The 25,532-nt window shown below is 32.8% G+C and overlaps 1 protein-coding gene across 4 annotated transcripts in view; it reads left to right on the top strand.

Annotated features, from left to right (window-relative positions):
• Positions 1-25,532, top strand: part of JAK2 (Janus kinase 2) — a 131,728-nt gene that overhangs the window by 51,380 nt on the left and 54,816 nt on the right. For 3 of the 4 annotated variants that reach the window (XM_023508131.1, XM_003782901.3, XM_023508128.1), the window contains 2 exons: positions 5,653-5,776; positions 12,177-12,294. In XM_023508131.1, coding sequence (XP_023363899.1) covers positions 5,653-5,776; positions 12,177-12,294 — 242 coding nt within the window. Of the gene's footprint in view, positions 1-5,652; positions 5,777-12,176; positions 12,295-25,532 lie in introns of those variants that run through there. The other variant, XM_023508134.1, reaches the window with a different exon arrangement.

Below are 25,532 nucleotides of genomic sequence, written 5' to 3'. Positions count from 1 at the left end.
GAGGGTCAGAATAGGCCAGTATAGGTCAGAATAACCATTAAATGTAAATTGGAGATGATTTTCATATATCCAGTTTTGAAATAGATTATGAAATATCATAAAGCGCACTAATAATTGGAAGATGATCAGTTTAAATTAGTAAACAGTATACATTCATTTAAATAAATATGCCTTTATTATTTTAAGAATAATTCTTAAATGAATAGCAAGTGGTTTCCATGAATAAGTTTATGTTAAATTGAAATGATTAATTTGTAAGTAGCAAGCCTACAGTAGCAGTTTTCTTAAAATTAATTGATAAATAATTTAGCTTAAGTTCTTTTATGTTTTATTATTCTATTAGTTTTTTATTAAATTTATGTCACTAAGTCATTTTATATTTTATAAGTATCTCTTTTAGATACTTTTGAAATGTATACTTTGTTATTTAAAAGTAATGTTTAAGTCCACTGAACCCAGGCATATACAGGTTTCTTTGAATATCTGTAATACTGTTGACTATCCTAGATTTGCTTCTTTCAAAGTCCCTATAGAAATTCTGCCTACATAAAGGTATTGTACACATCCATACTTTTTTCTATGGCAAATAAAGTTAAATTGCATTTGAAAATGCCCTAATATAGTTTTAAAGAAGCTACAAATCCTAAAAGACATTTCTAAAATTATTATTATTTGGGTTTCAAAGTAACTGTATTCTTGATTCAAATTACAATTATGCCTCAGTATACATGGAGGATTGGTTCTAGGACCTACAGTGCAAACCAAAATCCAATGATGTGCAAATTTTTTATATAAAATGGTATAGTAACAGTTAGCTTTCTGTATCTATGGGTTCTACATCCATCAATAATGAGAACCAACTGTAGTTCAAAAATTTTTTAATGTTCAAATTGCACATTTCATTTTCCTACACAGTAACAATTTTTAACTCAGGTCTTATTAAGACTTGATTAAATGGTCCACTAGCCTGCTTAGTAACTTGACAATTTGTTACATAACAAATGCTGGCAGTGAGTGACAAGGCATTGAGCACATGAAGTTTAGCCATTGTCCTTTTATATCTTATATCTATAGCATTTTTAACTTGAGAGGGCAAGTAAAAGGGATAAGCTATGGAGCAAAATGTGCCATTCTAGTTGTTCTTTTCAGTAATATTAGAGTTGTAGTTCTGTTAAATAATGAATGGGAGGATGGAAAAGTTGAAACAATGTGAAAAGAGAAACAACAAATAACTGCAGGTGTAAAACCAGTTCACGTAGACTGTTTTAGGCATTAAGCCTCTTTTTGTGTTTGGTAAATCTTTTTTATTTTTATTTTTTCTCACCTGTCACCAAGTTAAGGGTAAGTAAGTCCAGTACAGTGCTCTATACTTTTCTTCTAGTTTGTTTTAGAAAGAGGAAGTTGTTTCCCTTTTTCATGTTTGAGAACCCTCCAACTCCCAAGAGCCACTGAACAGAGAACTGTTAAAAACAAAACAAAACATGGCTATGAAGTCTACATAGTAACAAATAAATGCTTTCAGTGTTATATTTTTAAACATTTAACAATTGCAAGTACTTAATGGAAACAATGCCTTAAACCAAATAAATTCCTATTTTGCTTTGTTTGTTTTTAAAAATTGAAAGGAAATGTAGTATACCTAAATAGTGTTAGTCTTAATGCCATTGCCACACTGTTTGTATCATTGTAACCTGGTAGCAAGTTTTGAAATCAGGAAGTAAGAGATGTACATCTTCCAAATATCTTCTTTTTCAAGACTGTTTTGGCTCTTCTAGGCCCTTTAATTTTTTATGAGTTTTATGATTAATTTGTCAATTTCTGTAAAAATGGCAGCTGAGATTTTAATAGTGATTGCATTCCGTATATAGGTCAGCTTAGGGAATTTTGCCACCTTAATTCTTGCAGTCCATGAACATGTAATGTCTTTTTGTTTAGGTCATCTTTAACTTTTTTCCTAGGCGCGTTTTAATTTTCAGTCTTTTACCACTTAAATTTACTCATAGGTATTTTATACATTTCAATGTTATTATAAGGAGAATTATTTCTTTAGTAATGCTTTTGGATTGTTCAGTGCTAGTGTACAGAAATATAACTGATTCATACTCTTGTATGCTACAACTTTGTTGAATTCATTTCTAAAGTTTAATTTTGGGGGGTATTATTTATTCCATACATAAAATCATGCCATATGGAAATAGGGACAGTTTTAATTCCTGACTAATTGTTTTGGCTAGGACTTCCATTACAATGTTGAATAGAAGTAGTAAATGTGGACATCCTTATTTTTGTTCCTGATTTTAGGGGGTAGGATTTCAGTCTTTTTTTTTTTTTTTTTTTTTTGAGAAAGTTCCCTTTTATTCCTAGGTGAAGTGTTGTTTTAATCATAAAAGGGTAGTGGATTTTTTTCAGATAACTTTTAATATATAAATTAAAATGATAGGTGTTTTTTTTTCCTTCACTACATTATTTTCATATGTTATACTACCACGGTATTCCTGGGATAACCCAGAATAAGGGTGTTATAACCTTTTATTGCTGGATAAAGTTTACTACTATTTTGTTGAAGAAATGCACGTATATTCATTAAAGGTGTTAGTCTGTAGTTTTCTTGTGGTATCTTTGTCTGGCTTTGGTATAAGGGTAAAACTGGTCTCATTGAATGAATTAGAAAGTGTTATTCCTTCTCCTGTTTTTTTGGATGATTTTGAAAGGGATTTTTGTTACATCTTTAAATGATTGATAGAAATTGCCAGTTAATCCAGCTTGTCTTGGGTTTTTGTTTTTGTTTTTTTGGAGGGGAGATGTTGATTGTCCATTTGATCTCTTTATTTTTTGTAGGTCTGTTTAGATTTTCTATTTCTCCTTGAGTCAGCTTTGATAGTTTGTAGTTTTCTGGGAATTGTTCTGTTTCATTTAGATTGTCAAATTGTTGGAGAATAATTTTTCATTGTGTTTTCTTATAATCTTTTTACTTCTGTAATGTCAGTAGTATCCACACTTTGATTTCAGATTTTTATAATTTAAATCATTTCTCTTTTTTCTTATTCAGTCTAGCTAAAGTTTTGTCAGTTCTCTTGATCTTTTTGCAGGATCAACTTGATTTCACTAGATTGTTTTCTATTTTCTATGCTCTTTCCCTTTATCTCCGCTTTAGTCTTTATTATTTTCTTGTTTTTCTTGGTTTAAGCTTAATTCACTCTTCTTTTCTAGGTCCTTAAGGTGTATAGTTAGGTTATTTATTTAAGATTTTTATTTTTTAATATAGATGGATATTTACAACTATAAATTTCTCTTGATTCACTGGTTTTGCTACATACCGAAAGTTTTGATATGCTATGTTTTTATTTTCATTTATCTCAGTGTATTTTTTAATTTCCCTTGTGATTTATTTTTGGACTCACTGATTTTTCATAATGTATTCTTTAATTTCCAAGTTTGTGAATTTTCTAGTTTTCTTCTATTACTGATTTCTAGTTTTATTCCATTATGCTCAGATAAGATACTTTGAGGGATTTTAATCTTTATAAATTTACTGAGATTTATGTTGTGACATAGCATATGGTTATACTGGAGAGTTCTGTGTGCACTTGAGAAAAATGTGTTTCAAGAGAGTGTTGTTTATATATCTGTAAGAACAAGTTGATGTATAGTGTTGTTCAGGTGCTCTATTTGCTTATTGTTCTTCTGTATCATTTTCCTCTTGGTTACTGAGAATAGAGTATTTGATTTTCAACATATTATTTTTAAATTATCTATTTCTCCCTTCAGTTCTCTGTTTTTGGTTCATAGGTTTTTGGAGCAGATTTGTCTGATATGTATCTTCTTAAAGAATGGCACTTTTGATGATACACAATATCCTTCTTAGCTGTTGTAACATAGCCATACTGAACTCACAGAATATGTCAATTTCTCTTTCCCCTCTTTTTCTGTACTCTGTAATAGTATCCTTGAGATGAAACTGTCTTTTATGTTTGGTTGAACTCACGTAAAATCTCATCTGGGCCTAATGGTCATTTTCTTTTCTTCTTTCTTCCTTTCTTCACCTTCATTTTTTTTTTAAGTGGATAAAATCTGTTTCTTTTATGGTTATAGTTCCACTGAAGTTTCTTGTTCTTTAATGTTTTTTAACATTATGTTTTCCTAAAAAATTGTCCATCTATCTACATTTTCAAATTTATTGTTCTAGCACTTCTTTTTGTCTTCATAACCTATGATTATGTTTTTTTTAAGTGCTTAGTATTTATTTGTGCCTTTTTTTCTATCAGACTTATCAAAGGCTTGTTTATTTTGTTATTGCAATGAAGCATCTGTTATTTTGTCAGTACTCTTTGTTGAATCTTTATCATGTCCTTTTTTCAACTTTCTTTGGAATTATTCTGTTGTTTTCTAGTGTATTACATTAAATACTTAGGTCTTTCTTAAGTTATTTTCTAATATAAGCCACTAAAGCTACAATTTTCCCTCTAGAGTCTCATTCTAGTTGTATTTAATTTCTGTTATAATTTTTTGTTTGATGTCTGAGATATTTGGGAGTATTTGTAAATGAAAGACTAAATGCATGAATACAGTTTAAAAGTTGCTACTGAATAATGTTTTTGTATATAATTTGCTGAAATTATTATACATCCATAAGTAGACATTCATGTTAATAATTTAAATGCAGCATTTAAGTGTTTATTGTGAGTGTACTGTTTTTGTCATTTCTGCCTATAGTAGAAAATAATGAAAACATCACTGGAATGAAAATATTTTTGTTTTCTATGAGACTTATGTTTTCAAATATATAGGGGATTAAACATTTTTTTTACCTACTCATTTTTTATTTAATTGAAGTGTGGCTAGAGAACATGGTATATATGATTATTTTCTGGCATTTCTGGAGACTTGTTTTGAGTTCACATGATTGTTGTGTATATTTGTGTGTATATGTATGTATGTTTGTACATGTGAATGTTCTATATGTGGTTGAAAATATTATGTATTATTTAGTTGTATGGCTTAAGTGTTCTATAGGCTTTTTGGTTCAGTGGACTTCAAATTTTCTTAATATATACTTAAAATATCTTTTAAGAAATCATATACTTTAACATTTTTAGTTGACAATGAAATTTTTTTGTACATTTAAATAGTGTAAAGGATGTAATTTTAGCATACTGTATAAAATCTGACATTTTAAAATAAACTGTTCCATTGTTCTTTTAAAGTTATCCAGTGACTTGCAAATATTTCAGTGATTTGACACCTCCAATATTAGTTAAAATACCCACACACAAATAATTGCAATAATACCATCAAATATCACTGATCACAGATAAAATAATAATGAAAAAGTTTGAAATATTCTGAGAATTACCAAAATGTGACAAAGAGACATTAAATAAGCACATGGTATTGGAAAAATGGTGCCAATAGATTTGCTCAATGTAGGGTGCTGCAGACTCTCAAATTTGGAAAAAGTGAATTATCTCTGAAGTTCAATAAGGCACAGTGCAAAAATATGAGGTATGCTTTGATTAAGAATTCAGTGTATTACATCAAAACATTTCAAATGCTACTGCATTTATGCTAACTTGTTTCTTCAGCCCATTGTATATAAATGGTTTTTTTAATGTATCTGTAATCGTAATCATTTTTTTCCTGCTTCTTTTCTAGGTATTACACCTGTGTATCATAATATGTTTGCTTTAATGTGTGAAACAGAAAGGATCTGGTACCCACCCAACCATGTCTTCCATATAGATGACTCAACCAGGCATAATGTGCTCTACAGAATAAGGTGCTTTCTCTAATAAAATAACTTCTTTAATGGCAAAGGGCAAAGTGGGAGAAATTTATCAAACATTTTAAAATTGCCAAGTATTTAATATCAGAGACCCAAACCAATTATTTAACACTTAGTCATCTTTGATACTCTATGTCTCCAGTAGAGAAATTGTTCATACATGTTGTCTAATTGGAATTCTCTGAGAATAAAGCTATTCTGGTGAGATGCTACTTTACTACCTAAGATTATAATTTTAAAAATTTAGACAAGGATAAGAATGGCCTTTGCTAACGAAATCCTAAATATTTAGAATATCGCTTATTTCTCAGGAGATTTGAATTTTGTGCAGTAAAGTGCTATCTCATATTTCTTCCTTATAAATACAATTTTCTAAAGTGACAGAAATACAAGATTTTTGCCAGAGTTTGTTTATAGCCTAAAATTGTAAGTTAATTTGTTTAACAGTTTATGACAATGTAAATATTAATACTTATTTAGAGAAATCCAGAAGCATCTTTCTGTTCAAAAGGATGCAACAAAGAAACGTTTGATCTGTGTCTCATCGTTACCTATCACTTTCTAAGCATTTATATGTATTATTTAATTTTCATCACAGCTTCATGGGCGGTAATAGTTCCACATTAAAGATAAAGAACACAGTGCTCTGAGATATTACTTATATACATTCATGGTTTCACAGCTGGGAAGTGTCAGTCAAGGTTCACATCCAGACCTAGTTTGTGTCATAAGTATGCCTCTCAGCCATGTCACGTGTACCTCATTAAAGAGAGAATGTATACATAGTATTTCATATTGTGTCTGTCTCTTGGTGGGCTGTCAGTACTTTTTACTATTGCTTTACTTTTTTCCCTTCCCCTATTTTGTACAAACACATGCAGTTAAATGTGTTTGAGTTTTCTAATTTTAAGATGTAATTTGCACTGAGTTCAAAAAACCATTTTTGATGTAATATTTAAAAGACAGGATCAGTAAGAGTTTCTATGAAATATAGAAATTCATAGCATTCTTATATCAATCATCATATGATAGATAAAGAAGATCTTATTCAAATAGCTACAGTACCGAGGTGTGGTGGCTTATCCCTATAATTTTAGCACTGTGGGAGGCTGAAGTGGGAGGATCATTTGAGGCCAGGAATTCCAGATCAAAATAGCTACAAAACTCCTAACTATCCAGGAATCATCTTAATAAGAAAGAACAGGAGACAACATAGGAAAATTAGAAACTTATTTGAAAGATAAGTATGAAGTATGATCTCTGTTAGGAAAAATTAATACAGAAGACTTCTACAGCCATGTGTGGGCAGGAGGAATCTTTCTACCACCTTATGAACAAACTGTTCTGCAGCAGACACCAACCAGGTATCCTCCAATTCAATTCTAACACTATTTACCTGGAGATAGCATCAGATCCTACAGGTTGAGGGCTCAGACCCCAAGACTGTCCTCCACACTGTCCCACTCCAGACAACAATCTCAAGTCTGAATTTCCAGGAACTTTGACTGACTGGTTTGAGTTGAGGTTCCCATGATCTCTCTTTGGGTTCAATTAATGTGCTAAAGCAACTAATGGAACTTAGGGAAACACATTTACTGGTTTGTTATAAAGGATATGTAGTATTACAAAAGGAACAGATAAAAAGATAGAGATATATAGGCTAAGGCATATGGGAAAGGGTGTAGAGGTTTCCTACCTTTCATGGATGTGCTGCCCTCCATGTGGAAGACCCTTGAACCTTGTCTTTTTGGGTCTTTTATGGGGACCCCATAGGATAGACATAATTGCAGCATGGACAACCATATAAAAATGTGATTGTACAAAAAGGCAGACTGAATGTAGAAACCAGCAAAGTCTGTCTGTTCAGAGTCTTCTTGGCCTATCTGTTCAGCATTCCTTCCTCCAAATATGGGACAGGACCCCTCCTTCTGAAATGACCTACAAGCGAATTAGAGTCTTGCTCTTGGGTATGTGAAGGAAGGGCAGAAGAAGATCAGAGAGAGAGATTCTGTTTCTTGAGGCCTGTATCTGGAGCTTAAAGGGCCCTAACATTATAACACATTTCTCTTACAATGTAGAATTAATTCTAGTTCATTCAAAATCCCAATGAAGGCATTTTAGGGAATTTGACATAGTACAGTGTTAATTTAGAATTATTAAATAATGTAGACATGAAAAAGAAGACTTATTTGGCAATTATAAAATATTTTGTCCTAGGAGATATTGTCACATTATATGAAACTACAAAATAGTTCTGTTATTAAAGATAATAGATTACTCATAATTACATTGACAATCAAAAAATGAGAATGGTTGAGGATACTATAGCTTGAAAATTATCCTTCATATATATAGAAACATATGATGAAAAATTTTCATTTTAATTGAGAAGGTAAAGATTGCTCAATAAATGGTGATGGGCCAACTGGTTAGCTATTTGAGTAAGATTTTAGCTTCATATCAGAATAAATTTTGATTGATTAAGGATTAGATTGATTTATAAATAGAAGTGTAAAAAAATCAAACTATAAAAATATGAATTGAAATTGAACAGTTATCAGTTCCATGGGAAAATGCTATAAAGCTGGAAAACAATTGAAGAAATGATGTGGGAATGACTGCTATTATTGACTTGTAACAGTTTTCAAACTTTTGAAGGTTAAAATAATTCTTAAAAAGATAAACTTGAAAGGTAGTTTCAACAAATCAAATAAATAAGAGGTTAGTATTCTTACAAATCTAAAATTAAGAACACTGTATCACTTAATTACTCCTTATACATAGAGTTATTTCATAAAAGAAGAACAAATATAATAATGTCCTTCTGAGAAAATACTTAGCATCACTAATCATGAGAACAGTAAATACTTGTAACTCTGTGCTGAAGCCAGCAATCTCTCATAATTAATTAGTGAATGCCAGCAAATTAGATAACCAGGATGAAGTGGACAAAGGCCTAGAAAGACACAAACTATAGGAATTGCCAAAATAAGGAATAGGAAATTTGAATAAATCTATAATAAGTAAAAAAATTGAATTAATAACTTAAAAAAAATTCCATAAAGTCCAGGTCCTTTTGTTAAAATTTTGGAATATTTATAAAATACATACCACTTGAGCATCTCTAATTTAAGAATCTGAAATGTTCCAGTTAATATTTCCTTTGAGCATCATGTCAAAGACTTCAGATTTTGGAGCATTTGGATTTCAGATTTTTGGATTAGGGATGCTCAGTCAATATATAAAAAGGATTAAATACATGACCAGGTGAGATTAGTCCCAGAAAATACAAGCTTGGTGTAACTTCCAAAAATCATCAATGTAATAAAGGACCAAAACCATCATCATTTCAGTAGGCACAGCAAAAAGTATTTGACAAAGTCCAACATCCTATCATGATAAAAATACTTAGTACAATAGAAATGGCAAGAAGATTTCATCAATCTGATAAAGGGCATCTATAAAAAAATCCAAAACTAACATCAAACTTAATGGTGAAAGCTGAGTACTTTCTCTCTGTGACTAGGAACAGATAAGGATATAGTGCAAGAGCTGTGTACATAGCATTTACATTGTATTAGGTATAATAAGTAATCTGGAGGCTGTTGAGAGCAGATACACGTATCTTATTCCTGATCACAGGGAGAAAGCACTCAGCATTCACCTTTGATGTAGATTCTATCCAGGGGAATTAGGCAAGAAAAACAAAAGGCATTCAGATTGTAAAAGAAGTGAAATTATTGTTGGTTTGTTTTATCTGTGGGTTCTGCATCTGTGGATGCAACCAAATGCAGATGGAAAATATTCAGAAAAATACTGAATTCATATGCATAGGTTATATGCAAATACTGTACCATTTTATATCAGGAACTTGAATATTTGTAGATTTTGGTATCTGTGAGAGGTCCTAAAACCAGTCCTCCATGGATACCAAGGGATGACAGTATCTCTATTTGCAGATTACATGATCTCATATATAACAAAATAAGGAATTAATAAACTATTAGAAATAATAAATAAGCTCAGGACAGTTGCATAACAGAAGATCAGTATACAACAGTCAATTGCATTTTTATACATCAGAAATGAATAATTCAAAAACGAAATTAGAAAACAATCTGATTTACAGTAGTATCAGAAATACTTAAGAATAAACTTAACAAAAGAAGTGTAAGACTTGTACACTGAGGAATATAAAATACCATTCAAAGTAATTAAAGAAATATCTACATAAATGGAAAAAATGTCATGTTTAGAAGACTTATTAAAATGACAACATTCCCCAAAACATAGGTATATGTTCATTGTAGTCCCTACTAAAATCTAGCTATTTTTTATTGTAGAAATTGATTATTATAACATTTATATAAAAATCAAAGAGATTTAGCATAACTAAAACAATCTTTTAAAAATAACAGAATAGGAAAAATTATACTTTCTAATTTTAACACTTTTTGCTGACCAGTCATAAGTTACCTGATAATGTGGATAATTTCTGCATAAAGTTGCTGGTTAACAATGTGTTAAGATACTAGAGACACTAAATGATTCTATATTATAAGCAGCTGAGAGATGAGGCTGGGAGAATGAATAAAATAGGCTAAATTTGGGACAGTTGGCAATTGAGACTGGGAGAAATAAATCAGGGAACAGCTGCTTAGTTAACACATTGTTGACTAGCAATTCTACACAGAAACTTTTCATATTACCAGGTAACTTGTGAGCAGTCAGCAATGTGTTAAAATTAACTACAAAATGACTATAATCAAGACAATGAATTTACTATAAAATGACTGTAATTAAGTCAGTCTGATACTGTGTAACAATTGATATGTAGATCAATGGAATAGATACAATTCCTCACATTGATGGTAATTGATTTTTTACAAAAGTGCTAAACCTATAAAACTCTTAAAAGAAAGATTCAAGTAAATTTTTACATACTTAGAGTAGGCAATGGGTTTTTAGATATGACACCAAAAGCTCAAGTTAATAAAAGAAAAATAGATAAATTCGGCTTTATCAAAATTAAAAACATTTGTGTATTAGATAACACTGTCATGAATGTGGAAAAACAACCCACAAAATGAAAGGCAATGTTTGCAAATTATATATCTGATAAATTTCTTACCTCCAGACTATGTAAATAACTTTTACAGCTCAAGAAAATGATAACTCAATGAAAAAAATAGGTGAAGGACTTGAGTAGACACTTTTCCAAAGAAGACATACAAATACTCAATAAGCACGTACAAAGATGCTCAACATCATTAGTCATAAAAGAAATGCAAATGAGAACTACAATGCAGTGACACTTGATCTACTGGGATGGTAAAAATCAAGAAGACAAAAACAAGTCTTAAAGAGGATTTGGACTAGTTGAAATGCTCATGCATTGCTTTTGGGAACATAAAATTGTGCAGCCATTTTGGAAAATAGTTTGTCCATTTTCAAAAAGTTAAATGTAGGGTCACTACATGACCCAGCAATTCTACTTCTAGGTATATATGCAGAGAGGTGAAAACATACATCTGTAAAAACTTGTACATGGTTCTTCCTATGAAATGATGACTGGATAGGGAAAATGTGATAAATCTGTACAATGAGAAGTTAATTTGATAATAAAAAGGAAAGAAAGAAGTAACAATATATGTTATAATATGGATGAACCTTGAAAACATTATACTTAGTGAAAAGAAAGTAGACAGAAAGGCCACATACTCTATGACTCCATTTATAAAAATATCCAGAATAGGCAAATGTATGAAGGTAGAAAGATTAACAGTCGCTTATATCTGGGGAATACATAGAGTGATTTAGGTATGGAGTTTCTTTTAGGGGGAATGAAAATTTTCTAAAATAGAATTGTGATATTTGTACAACACTGAATAAAAAAAGATTGAATTGTATACTTTAAGCAAGTGGGCTTTATGATATGAGTTAAATATCAGTAAAGCTGTTACTAAAAAATAAGGAATTAATTTTGTTTCTTTGAGGGACAAGTTTTTAATTTCAGTTTCTCTAAAAGAAGCAATTATTTGTTTTCACACCAAATTAGTGTTTTTAAATACTGATGTCACTGAATCAAATTGTTTCAAATTTTTATTATTATTATTTCTACATTTCCTTATTTTCTGTTACTGCTTCTACATTCTGTACAGTGAAGGAGGCAATATATTGATTTTATGCTTATTTGTTTCTTATACTTTCTGCCTGTATTATTATCTCAGTCTTATTCAGACATACTTTTGTCTCCAACTTGTATCAAACACTGTTAGCTGTGTTTTCTGATTATAGAATAATACTTTTCAGTATGCTGGAAGTAGTTACATATACATATAGTATATTTATATTTGAACTATTTGAAGACTAACCAAATGTAATTGCCTTATAGATTTTATTTCCCTCACTGGTATTGCAGTGGCACCAACAGAACCTATCGGCATGGGATATCTCGAGGTGCTGAAGCTCCTCTTCTTGATGACTTTGTCATGTCTTACCTTTTTGCTCAGGTATGATTATATTATTATCATTTTTTTTATTGTTGAGGATTCATTGAGGGTACAGAGAACCAGGTTATACTGATTGCATTAGTTAGATAAAGTCCCTCTTATAATTGTGTCCCACCTCCAAGAGGTGTGTCACACACCATGACCCCACACCCTCATCCTTCTTTCCTCTTCTCTTCCCTTCCCCAACGCCCACCACGTACTAGGTCATCAATTGTCCTCATATCAGAATTGAGTACATTGGATTCTTGCTTTTCCATTCTTGTGATGCTTTACGGAGAATAATGTGTTTCAACTCCATCTAGGTTAATACAAGAGATGTAAAGTCTCCATCCTTTTTAGTGGCTGAATAGTATTCCGTGGTATACATATACCACAGCTTGTTAATCCATTCCTGGGTTGGTGGGCATTTAGGTTGTTTTAAACATCTTGGTAATTGTAAATTGATGTCCTTATGATAACATGATTTTTTTGTCTTCTGGGTAGATGCCTAATACTGGGATTGTGGTATCAAATCTTCTGCAAATATCTTCTCCCATCCTTAAAGTTGTCTCATTACTTTGTTAATTATATCATTAGCTGTATAGAAACTTTTTAACTTGATCATATCCTATTTATTTATTTTTGTTGTTGCTGCTATTGTCTTTGGGATCTTAATCATAAATTCTTTCCCAAAATTGATGTCCTTAATAGTTTTTCCCACACCTTCTCCTAGAGTTACCGTTTTTGTTTTTAAATTTGAGATTAAGGTGAGGGTACAAACAATTAGGTTGCAATGTTTGCATTTGTTAGGTAGAGTTCCCTGTTGTAGTTGTGTCCCACACCCAGGAGGTGTGCCTTATATCCTTACATTGTGTCCATTAAGTGGCAGCATACCAATGCCTTTCCCTCCTCCCCTATCCCCTTGCCGCCTTCCCCCCATCTTGAATTGAACTGAGTTTTTCTCTTGTATGGGCATGTATTGGATCACCTACTGGCTTCACATTAGTATGGAGTACATTGGATATTTGCTTTTCCATTCTTGTGATTCTTTACTAAGAAGAAAAGTCTCCATCTTTTTATGGCTGAGTAGTATTCAATGGTATACACATATCATCATTTGTTAATCTATTCCTGGGTTGGTGGGCATTTAGGTTCTTTCCACATCTTGATAATTGTAAATTGATGTCCTTATGATAACATGATTTTTTTGTCTTCTGTGTAGATACGTAATACTGGGATTGTAGTATCAAATGGAAGGTCTGATTTAAGTTCTTTGAGGATTCTCCATATTTCTTTCCCAAGAGGCTATATTAGTTAGCCACATCTGCACCAGCATCTGCAACATTGGGACTTTGTGATGTGGGCTATTCTCCCTGGGGTTAGGTGATAACTCAGGGTGGTTTTGATTTGCATTTCTCTGATGATTAGGAATCATGAGCATTTTTAATCTGTCTTCCTCTGAGAAGGTTTTGTTCATGTCTCTTCCTCAGTGGCAGATGAGATTTTTTGTTGTTGAATTATTTGAATTCTCTGTAGATTCTAGTTATCAACCCTTTGTCAGATTCATAACATGCAAATATCTTTTCCATTCTGAAGGTTTTCTATTTGCTTTAATTGTTGCGTCCTTAGTTGTGCAGAAGCTTTTCAGTTTAATTAAGTCCCTTTTGTTTATTTTTCTTGGTATGATTGCCGCTGAAGTCTGTTATTAAATCTTTCCCCAGTCCAATATCATCAAGAATTTTTCCCATCCTTTTTTTCTAGGATTTTTATTGTTTCATGTCTTAGATTTAAATCTTTTATCCATCTTTAGTAAATAGTAGATAAAAAATTTAAATCTAAATCCAATCTCAGTCTTGTAAGTGTAGTTATCCAACTCTCCTAGCACCATTTGTTGAATAGGGGTTCTTTTCCCCAGGATATGCTTTTGTTTGGTTTATAAAGATCAGATAGCAGTAAGAGGTTAGTTTCATCTCTTGGTTTTTTTATTCTGTTCCATATGTCTATGTCTCTATTATTATGCTAATACCATGCTGTTTTGATCACTGTGGACTTGTAATCTAAACTCTGGTAGAGTGATGCCTCCAGCTTTGATTTTATTACTAAGAATTGCCTTGGTTATGTAGGTTATTTTCTGGTTCCATATGAAATGAAGAACTATTTTTTTCCAGTTCTTTAAAATATGATTTTGGTATTTTAATGGGGATTGCATTGAATCTGTGATTGCTTTTTTTGTTAGGTATATTCCAAGGCATTTCTTTTTCTTTGATGCTGCTGTGAAGGGTATTATATCTTTGATTTTATTGTCAGCTTGACTTTTATTTGCATATAGGAAGGTTACTGACTAGTGAATGTTGATTTTATATCCTGACATAAGCATTTTATGTATAGACATTTTTAACAACCTTAACAACCAAGAGCCTGGTAAGTTCTTCCATTTGTTAATGTCTTCTGTTATGTCTTTTCTTAAGGTTTTGTAATTCTCTTTGTAGAGGTCCTTCACCTCTTTTGTTAGGTATAGTCCTAAGTATTTCATTTTTCTTTGAAGCTACTGTGGAATGAATTGTGTCCCTGATTTGCTTCTCTACTTGGCTGTTATTGATGTATACAAAAGCTACTGATTTCTGGACATTGATTTTATACCCTCAGATGTTACTGTGTTTCTTGATCTCTTCCAGAAGATTTGTAGTTGAGTCTCTGGGGTTTTCTTAAGTATAAGATCGTATCATCAGCAAAGAGCAAGAGTTTGACTTTCTTGGCCCCCATTAAGATGCCTTTTACTTCCTTCTCTTGCCTAATTACATTGGCTAGAACCTTCAGAACTATGTTGAATAGTAGTGGCGATGGTGGACATCCTTTTCTAGTTGAGTTTTACTCCATTCAGTATGGTATTAGCTGTCAGCTTATCCTAAATGGCTTCAATCAGTTTAAGAAATGTGTTCCCTATGCCTATATTCTTTAAGTGTTCTTGTTAGAAAAGGATGCTGAATTTTATTGAGTGTTTTTTCTGCATCTGTTGAAAGGATCAAATGGGTCTGTGTTTTTGTCTCTATTGATACAGTAAAGTACATTTATGGATTTGTGTATATTAAACCAGTCTTGGATCCCTAGGATGAAGCCTACTTGATCATGATTTACATTTTTTTAATGCGTAACTGTAATCTATTAGCTAAGATTTTACTGAGTATTTTTGCATCAATATTCATTAGTAAAATTGGTCTGTAGTTCTCCTTTTTATATGGGTCCTTTCCTGGTTTTAGAATCAATGTGATATTTGCTTCATAGAACATGTTGGGGAAGGTTCCTTCCTTCTCAATATTTTAGAATAGGTTCTAAAACATTTAGAATATGTTCTGAAACATTGAGAAGGAAGGAACCTTCCCAAACATGTTCTATGAAACAGTCATAGATACAAGCTCTTCTTTGAAGGTTTGATAGTATTCTGGTGTGAAGCCGTCTAGTTGAGGGCTTTCTTTTTGTTGGAAGCTTTTTTATTGTTTCTTCAATCAGTCTAAGTGCTTAATGTTGGTCTGTTCCAGAGATCTATTTCTTCCTAGTTAAGTCTAGGGAGATGGTGTGATTCTAGGTATTGGTCTAATTCCTCCATGTTGTGAAATTTCTGGGCACAGTTTCTTGTATTAGTCAGGGATAAGCTCTCATATCTCTGTGGTATCTGTTGTTATTTCCCCCCTTTAAATTTCTAATTAAGGTTATTAAAGATTTTACTTTTCTGTTTCTAGTTAATTTGGCCAAAGGTTTATTGTTTTTTTTTTAATCATTTTAAAAAACCAAATTTTTGTTTTAATAATTTTCTGCATGATTCCTTTGTTTTCAATTTAATTTATTTCTGGCTTAATTTTGGCTATGTCTTTTCTTCAGCTAGATTTGTGATTGGATTGCTCTTTCTTTTCCATTTCCTTGAGATGATTCATTAGGTTGTTGATGTGTTCTCTTTCTGTTTTTTGGATATCCTATTTATTTATTTTTGTTGTTGCTGTTTTTGCCTTTGGGGTCTTACGCATGAATTCTTTCTCCAAGCTAATGTCATTAGTAGTTTTCCCCATACTTTATTTTAGAGTTTTAATAGTGTCATGTCTTAGAATTAAGTATTTTATCCATTATGAGTCATTTCTTGTATGTGGTGAGAGGTTTAGGTCCAGTTTCAATCTTTTACATATGGGTAACTAGTTCTCTCAACACCATTTATTAAAGAGAAATTCTTTTCCTCATTGCATGCTTTTGTTTGCTTTATCAAAGATCAAATGGTAATATGTGATATTTCTATGTTTTCCATTCTATTCCAGAAATCTATGTCTCTGTTTTTTTGCCAATACCATTCTGTTTTGATCACTGTAGACTTTCATTATAACCCAAAGTCTAGTAATGTGATTCCTCCAGATTTGTTATTATTTCACAGAACTGCATTGGCTATTTAGGATTTTTTTAAAATATGAAATGTAGAACTATTTTTTCAACATCTTTATAGTATAACATTGGCATTTTGATGGGTATTGCATTACATCTGTAGATTGCTTTAAGTAGTATAGACATTTGAAAAATGTTGATTTTTCCTAGCCATGAGCATGGTATGTTCTATTTTTACCATTTTCTGCTGTTTCGTTTGGTTTCCTGTTTCCTTAGGGTTTCTAAGTTCTCTCTGTAGAGATCCTTTCCCTCCTTTGTTAGGTGTATTCCAAGGTATTTCTTTTTCTTTGATGCTGCTTTGAAGGGTATTATATCTTTGATTTATTCTCATCTTGACTGTTGTTTGCATATATGAAGGCTACTGACTGGTGAGTGTTTTATATCCTGTGAGTGTTTTATATCCTATATTTTATATCCTGTGACCTTGCTGCATTTATTTATCAATTCCAGGAGTCTCATGATTGAGTCATTGGGATTTTCTAAATGTTAACATCATCATATTGTCCAGAAAGAGCAGTAATTTGACTTTCTCTGTCCCCATTTGAATACCCTTGATATTCTTTTCTTATCTGATTTGATTGACAAGGACTTATGTACTATGCACTATGTTGAATAGTAGTGGTGATAGTAGACATCCTTATCTGGTTTGATTTTATAAGTGGAAATGTTTTAAGTTTTTCTCTATTCACTATGATGTTCGCTGAGTTTGTCATAGATGGCTTCTATCAGCCATAGATGGCTTCCTAAACTCTTTCAGTTTAGGAAATATGGTATTTGTGACTGTTTTCTTAAATGTTCTTATGAAAAAAAGAGTACTGAATTTTGTATAATGCTTTTTCTTTTTTTGTTGAGAGGATCATATATGGTCCTTCTTTTTACTTCTGTTTATGTGATAAGTTACATTTATAAATTTCCTTATGGTGAATCATCCTTGCATCCCTGGGATGAAACCCACAATGTCCTGCTATTTTTAGAAATGAAGTCTTGCTCTGGCTCAGGCTGGTCTGGAACCTGTGAGCTCTGGCAATCCACCCACCTTGGCCTCCCAGAGTGCTAAGATTACAGGCATGAGCCACTGTGTCCAGTCCCTTATTTAACTTTCAAAGAACAAAATTTTGTGTTTTGTTTATCTTCTGAATGGTTCTTTTGTTCTTCATTTTATTTAGTTATGATTTATTTTGTGTTATTCTTTTCTTCTGCTGGGTTTAGGATTAGATTACTCTTCCTTTCCAGTTCCTTGAAATGAATCATTAGATTGTTGACTTGTGCTCTTTGTAATATCTGCATGTGGTCATTTATGTGATCAGTTTCCTTCTCAGGACTGCTTTTTCTGTATCCTACAAGTTTTTATAACGTGTGGCTTCCTTGTCATTTTGTTCAAAGAATCTAATAGTTTCCTTTATCTCTTTCTTGACTGAGTTACCATTCAGCAATAAGTTGTTTAGTTCCTGTGACTTTGTGAGGGGACGAGTGTTTCTGTTTTTGTTGAGTTCTACTTTTATTCTGTTGCGGTTTGTAAAGATACAGTGTACAAGTTCTATTTTTTAAATTTTGCTGAGACTTGACTTTGTCCTAGAAACGGTCCATCTTGGAGTATGATCCATGAGCTGACAAGAAGAATGTATATTCACTAGTATTGGGATGAAATTTTCTGTGTATGTCTGTTAAACCCATTTGTTCTAAAGCTGTATTTAAGTTCATTGTTTTGTGGTTAAGTTTTTGCTTGGAAGATCTGTCCAGTTCTGTCAATAGGATGTTGAAATCCTCAGCTATTCTGGTGTTGTTAGTTATAGTATTGTTCAGACTAAGTTGGGTTCACGTTATAAATCTGGGAGCACTTATGTTGGAAGCAGAAATATTTAGAATTGAAATGCTTGTTGCTCCCTTGACCAGTATCTAGCATCCATCTTTGTCTTTTTACTTTTGTTTCTTTAAACTCAATTATATTCATGAAAAGGATTGACTCCCACTTTCTTTTTGTTTCCATTTGTCTGAAATACTGTTTTTTCATCCCTGAGTCTTGATTTGTCCTTGGGGGTTAGATGTGTTTCCTGAAAACTTCATATGCTAGGCTTGTACTTTTTCAGCCTGTGCCTCTTCAGTGGGGGATTCAACCTGTTCATCTTATGGTGTGAAAGTCTATTGCCTTGTTTTGTGATGTGGACTATTGTGAAAACTAAGCTTTCAACTTCAGTTTCCAGATGTCTTTACTTGTTGGTGGTCCATTTGTGTTCATTGTTGTATAGTACAGGTCTCAGTACTTCATGCAGAGCTGATCTTACAGTGGCAGATTTCCTCAATTAATGCTTGTTGGTAAAGAATTTGATTTCTCCTTTGAATATGAAACTTAGTTTTACAGGATACATAATCTTAAGTTGGTAGTTGTTTTGTTTAAGAAGATTGAATGTGGGGTGGTGCCTGTGGCTTAAAGGAGCAGGGCACTGGCCCCATATGCCTGAGGTGGCGCGTTCAAACCCAGCCCCAGCCTAAAACTGCAAAAACAAAAGAAAATTGAATGTGGGGTGGCATCTGTGGCTCAAAGGCAGAGGTTCTCAAACTTTTTAAACAGGAGGCCAGTTCACTGTCTCTCAGACCATTAGAGGGTTGGACTGTGGGCCCTGGGACGAGTTGGCTGCTAAGCAGGACAGCCAGCAGCAGCATGGATAAATGGGTGGGCTGGATAAATGTCCTAGGCAGGCCATAGTTTGAGGATGCCTGCTCAAAGGAGTGGGGTGCCTGTCTGATACACCAGAAGTGGTGGGTTCAAACCCAGCCCCAGCCAAAAAAAAGAAAAAAGAAGATTGAATGTGGGAGCCCAGTCTCTTCAGGCTGATAAAGTTTCAGCTGAACAGTCAGCTGTCACCCTAATGGGTTTACCCTTATAGGTGCTGCTTGCTTCTGACTGCTTGAAGTATTTTCTTTCATTGTGACTTTGCCCAGGGTAATTACAATATGCCAATGAGATGTTCTGCTTTCTGTTTGAATTGAGTCAACCTGGATTTCAGTATTTATCTAGTAGGTATATGCGAGTCTTTAGTGATGTTTGAAAATTTTTCAGCTATAATATCCTCAATTAGGATTTCTATTCTTTTGGGACTCTCTTCTTCTCCTTTAGAGATACGTGTAATTGGTACGTATAATTGTATGCTTCCCATAGTCTCATAACGTTCTTAGAAATTGCTCTGCTTTTAACTCTCTTCTTTTCTGCCCCTTTGAATGCGTGGATAAACTGTGGGGCTTTGTCTTCAACTTTGAGATTCTTTTTCTCTGTGGTATAATCTGTTGTTGAAGTGTTTTGTTTTGAAACTCTGTGAATGACTCCTTCAATTCTTTGAGCTCCATCGTATCTTCAAATTTTATCTAGATTTTTGGAGACTTTATCTTGTCTTTTGTTAAATTTGGGGGTCAATTATTGGTTTTCCTTTTGCTGGTTTTCTACTTTCTCTTTTGTTCTCTTCCTTGTTTATGTCATTCATAATCTAAATTCCATTTCTGTCATCTCAATAATATCTTTATAGTGGAGACCTATGCTAGGTACATTGTGATCCTTTGGAGAAGTGATCTGTTCTAATTATTCATGTTGCCGGTGTTTCTTTGTTCATTCCTTCTGAGGTGTGGTTTCTTCTTCTTTGACTCAAGGCTTTGAGATTAAAACAGTCCTTTGGTATAAGGAAAAAAAAAAAAAGAGAGAAAAGAAAAAAAGGAGGGAAAGAGTAATAATAATAATGAGAGAAATATAAAAATGAAAAGGAAGTGTTAATGAACCCAATGAACCCACAAGGAGAGTTCACTGTTGCTCTCTGCACAGGAAGCAAATTCTGAGACAACAAGGACTGTAAAGGAATAAAGGATTTATTTCAGGACGTGTGTCAACTGGGAGAGAGAGACACAGGCTACCTCAAATCTACCTCCCAGATTAGCAGGTTTAAGGGGTTTTTATGGAGGTAAAAATGAATAATGCACAGAGGGAATGATGTACTCTTTGTATGTTTGGGGTAGAGTGCAGGTCATGCACAGTGGAGAATCTTGCTAGTTCATATATCCCATAAACAGAAAATTGTGGGCAAATCCCTCTCCGGGGTGGGAATTTTAGTACTATAATGAACTAGGGGTTAATATCGTTCATCCTTTCAGCCTTGTATGAAGGCTCAGTGGGTCTTGGTCACAATCTGTGGTGGGGTGTTGCTTATCTTGGCTTTCTCTAGACATTCTGATAGAGTGAGGTGCTATATTTATCTCAAGGCTGCAAGGAGGTTCTGCTGTTTCCTGGGAAAAACTCAAAGAAATTGTAGAAGTGTACAGAAAATTAGAAAGTTCTGTTCAACAGTTTATACCAAGAGCTCTTTGTCTGTTCTCTACTTTTTCTAAGACTACTATTGCTAGGTCACTGGAGCTGAGATAACACTCACTGTTTTATCCCTGTCCAGTCAAGGCAACTTAGCTGCCTGCTTCAGTTATGATGTGAACACTAGAAACTATTCTGGAATATTAAGGAGCTAAGACACTAGAGAATTGTAAAATTTTGTTAGGAAACCTGTCACAGAAGGAAAAATGAAAGAAAGGAAGAAACAGACAGAAAATGTGAAAGTAAAAAGGAGAAAGAGAAAAAATAAAAAGGTAGAAGAAAAAGAAAAAAAACTGTACATGTATTTGTGGATAATATAATATTCTTTGGTGCCCTGAAAGAGATAATGAGAGAAAAAGGAGAAAGAAAAAACAATTTAATTTTTACTCCTATGTTCTTATTGGAGAGTTGAAACAAAACAAAAAAAATTTTTAAGGACACAAGGTGGCGCTCCAGTATCAAGAAAAAAAGTCCAGCCCCTTTCAGTTGTGAATTTTTGCAAGGACACTAAGTGGTGCTCCAGTATTAGGAACAGAAACACAGCTGCTTTTGGTTGTGGAGATCTGCTTTGCCAAGGAGATAGAACTGGTTATTGTTCTGGAGGAGAAAGCTGTATGGGTGGTGAAGTTCCAGGGGGTAGCTCCATAGGCCTGAATGCTCCATAGGCTGAAGGCTGGATGCTTTAGGGCATTGCAGCCTAGTTCTGGGATATTGTGATTTATTTTTTTTTTTTCCTAAAGTAGGAGATGGGCCTCAATGGTCCAAATGATGATTGGAGATTGAAAGGAGGTGTGGGGAGGGGGGTGTGCAGGCCCTCCCCCATCTAGTTGGACTCAGCTCAAAGATGGCTCCCCATGCTTGAAAGGCCAAGCCAAGTTGGGCAGGTCCTTCCTTGGAAGACCATGCCAGGTTGGACCTGTGCTGATGTCTGCTGACTCAGGGTGTTAGTGATCTTCTTTTGCTTGTGTCCAACAGGCCCCATTTCCCCAAGGCTTGCTAGGCAGTTGGGTCACCTGCTCTTCAGATTCCATGAGACTCTTTAAGGGAAGCACCTGGTCATCAGTTGCCTGCTCCATCCCAAAACATGCACTCTGTAAGGGAAGTGCCTAGCCACTAGTTGCTGGGCTGTATCCCCAAAGAAGCCGCAGTCAGTCAGTATTCTTACCCTACCTCCTTATAATTTTACAAAGAGTTGACCAACATGTAGAGGATATCTTATAAATATTTTGTAAAATTTTGTAATGAATATTTTGTAAATAAGGATACAGCATTTAACTATAATTTCCCATTTTCCCTATGTATGGAGACTTTATGGATGACCTTTGCAACACCCTATATTCATTTAGTTACCTTTGCCTAGTGCCAGTACTTAAGTGTCTCATACTTTTGATCTAGAAAATTGTGCATAATTTCAGAATATTCAGTTTAGTTCTTCTAGAAGGGATTGTCTTATCTAGCATGCCAAAGTAATTTCACAATAGAATCCTAAATTGTGTTTAGATAGTACTACATGCAATTTTCTGTTTCTTAATGTTTTTACTTCTCTAAGTCTGTGCCCAGAAAATAAAGTATTTAACTTACTCTAAGATTGTCTGTGATCCATTTATATTGTATATATGTTATAGGCTATATAGACAATTTGACTAGTGGAATTACCAAAGAGTAAAAATATTTTTTATATCTTTAAATAACTAAAAAGTGGGCAGGAGACTAACTTGTTTTCAGAGTATGTAAGATAGTACCTGTCCCCTTTTAAATTCAGTTTCTTCTGGAAACTATCTTTATATTATTATGTATAACTACTCAACAAATAAAATGACATGTGAACAACTTTTAATTAATTCATATCTGTTCAACAAAAAAATGGGTACTTCATGTTCTTTGGTTTTTATGTGATTTTGTGACTATAATTTTTTTTTTTTATTTTTCTGGCTAACACAGATGTAAATTTCTTATTTCAAAGAAAGTTTTTTCAGTTACTCAGAAGAAAAATAAACCTTTTTTTAATAATTTTAATTAAATGAAATTTGGGGAGCCAAATACTATGATGTTTAAGAAATGTTACTCTAGTATATCTTGGCATTTGGGAACTTTTCATTTTATAATTTAGTGAGTATTTAGTTGATTATATTTTTAGTACTGCTATCACTGATTTTCACATATTTATTGTCTTGGTCAGGAGTTCCATAAAATTTCCTCATGAGCAGAATTTTTTACTTACTGGTTCTATATAGTACATGGATCAAAAACAAGCTATGGAAAAGAATCTATTAGTAGTCAGTTATCTGTATTTCTTATTGAAACGGCCTAATAACTTTGCTTATTTTTAAAAGTATGAACAAAAATATATCTTCTTCTTGAATTGATTTTGTGTTAGCAACATCTGGGTCTTTGTTTTGGTCAATTCTGATTATTTCATGATTTGTGCTTTTTAAGTAACACCATTCATTTTCTTATTTAAAAATATTTATGTGTTTTGTTAATATAAATTTAAAGAAATATACTTTTAAGACATGTTTCTTTTATAAAATTATGTTTTAAAAGTTCCATTAAAACTTTAATTTCATAAGACAAGTATCACATTATCACATTTAAACTGGGTTTTCCTTCTTTTGAAATACATATATAAAGTAGGCCATATATATCTCTTACCCAGTTTAAAACTTTGATGAAATATTGTTTTTTTTTTCTTATAGCATAACTGTGTACGTTAATGCAATCATGGGGTACAGTATGCTGTTTTCATATACATTTTGAAATACTCTCATCAAACTGGTTAACATAACCTTCATGTCATTTTCTTAGTTATTGAGTTAAGACATTCATACTCTGCTTTTAGAAAGATTCACTTGTATCCTTGTAAGATAAACGGTAGAGGTGCCCCCACCAGTCACCCTCCCTCTCTTGAATATTGTTTTTTAGGTAGTATAGCTCTTACTTTTTTTCTTACAAAGAAAATTGGCATTATGTTTACAATATTTATACCTTTGCTTTCTGTTCTTTCTCCTGTTATATGTTATTTGATTTTAGCCATATCCCTAAATCTCCTGCTCAAAATCTTAGAAACTCTGTTTTTCTCTTATTTCTTATATTTCTTATATATACTTAAAAAGTTATTAACTTTTTAAAGACTCTTTTGGTATCTTCTGTTTCCTAAAGCAGGTCTTTATTGTTTCATATCTGAACCCATATAACAGCCTCTTAAAGAGTCTCATTGAATATACTTTATTTTTTTCGAGCATTTCTATTATTGCTTCTACTCTGCCTATAGAAGATGTATGCCGAGACTGATACTTTAATAAGAGATCTGTTATTTCTAAGATCAAGTCATTCAAGGATCTTTGAAATCTGTCTTTAACTTACTTTTCCAAATTTTAACCTATACTATTCCCTCACATAAACTGTTGGCCCAACCAAATTAGTTTACAGATCTGAACATGCCTTTTGTTTTGTTTTCATGGCATTCTATTTCCTTACTTTGTTTTGTGTCCGTCAAAAATGTCTTCATCTTTGAAGTCTACATGAAGTTTTAGATCATCTATGAGAACTTGCCTGATTAATCCAAGTGTATACAATCTCAACTTTCTCTTGAGTTCCCAAAGTAGCTGTTGTGTGGCATTTCTATACAGTATCTGATATTATAGTTATTTGTTTACATGTTTAGCTTCCAAGGTAAATTTTAGTCTCTTTGATGGGCTGAGAGCACATAAAATATAGTCATGCATCTTTTAGTGCTGAGGGTATGTTCTGAGAAATGTGTTGCTAGGCAGTTTTGTCATTGTGTGAACATTAAGGTGACCAGATTTTAACATTGGTAAAGCGGGATGCCATTGACTGGAGGGTGCGGGGGTCCTTAGCTAAAAATTTGGTCTATATGGAGCAACAAAAATTTTCATAGAATGCAAAAATAGTATTGTAATATATATTTTTAAATTTCAACGTAAGTATAATTTACAAATATAATACATTTAAAAATTATGTATAGTATTATTTTATTCTTTGGCATATTTCTCTTTTGAGTGAATTTTTTTTAGTAGATTGCTGTCGTTTAAAAGGTCATGAAATTTTTCACAAGAATTTGTTAAATTATATTTCACACATAAAATGGCTTTCGAAGTCTCAACACTTAATTGTGATTTTTCTGATGTCCACTCTTTATTTACCGTAGGAAAAACGCATTCAGTCGCAGCATTAGGTCCTGGTAAGGACAGCATGTATCCCACAATTTTTAGTGCATTATTGTATGGAACATGGTTGGTTTCAAAATGATGAAATATTTCTAACCATTTGTTCTCTTTTGTGATTTTTGCTGATGCCCAAGATTTAACCTTTTCCTTATCAATATATTTTTTTAATGATGATACCTTGTAAGTCGTAAGTGTCACTTTCAAGACTGGCTTTTTGCTGCCACTATAAAATATAAATAATATGAGTACTGTCTGCTAAATTCATGAAATAAATAAATAAATTACTTACCTAAATTATCTGAATA

The sequence above is a fragment of the Otolemur garnettii genome, unplaced genomic scaffold, assembly GCF_000181295.1.
Source record: "Otolemur garnettii isolate 467f Iridium unplaced genomic scaffold, OtoGar3 scaffold00006, whole genome shotgun sequence".
Taxonomy (NCBI): domain Eukaryota; kingdom Metazoa; phylum Chordata; class Mammalia; order Primates; family Galagidae; genus Otolemur; species Otolemur garnettii.
The sequence above is the reverse complement of the archived record's forward strand: the minus strand, read 5'-3'. Positions and strand labels throughout refer to the sequence as shown.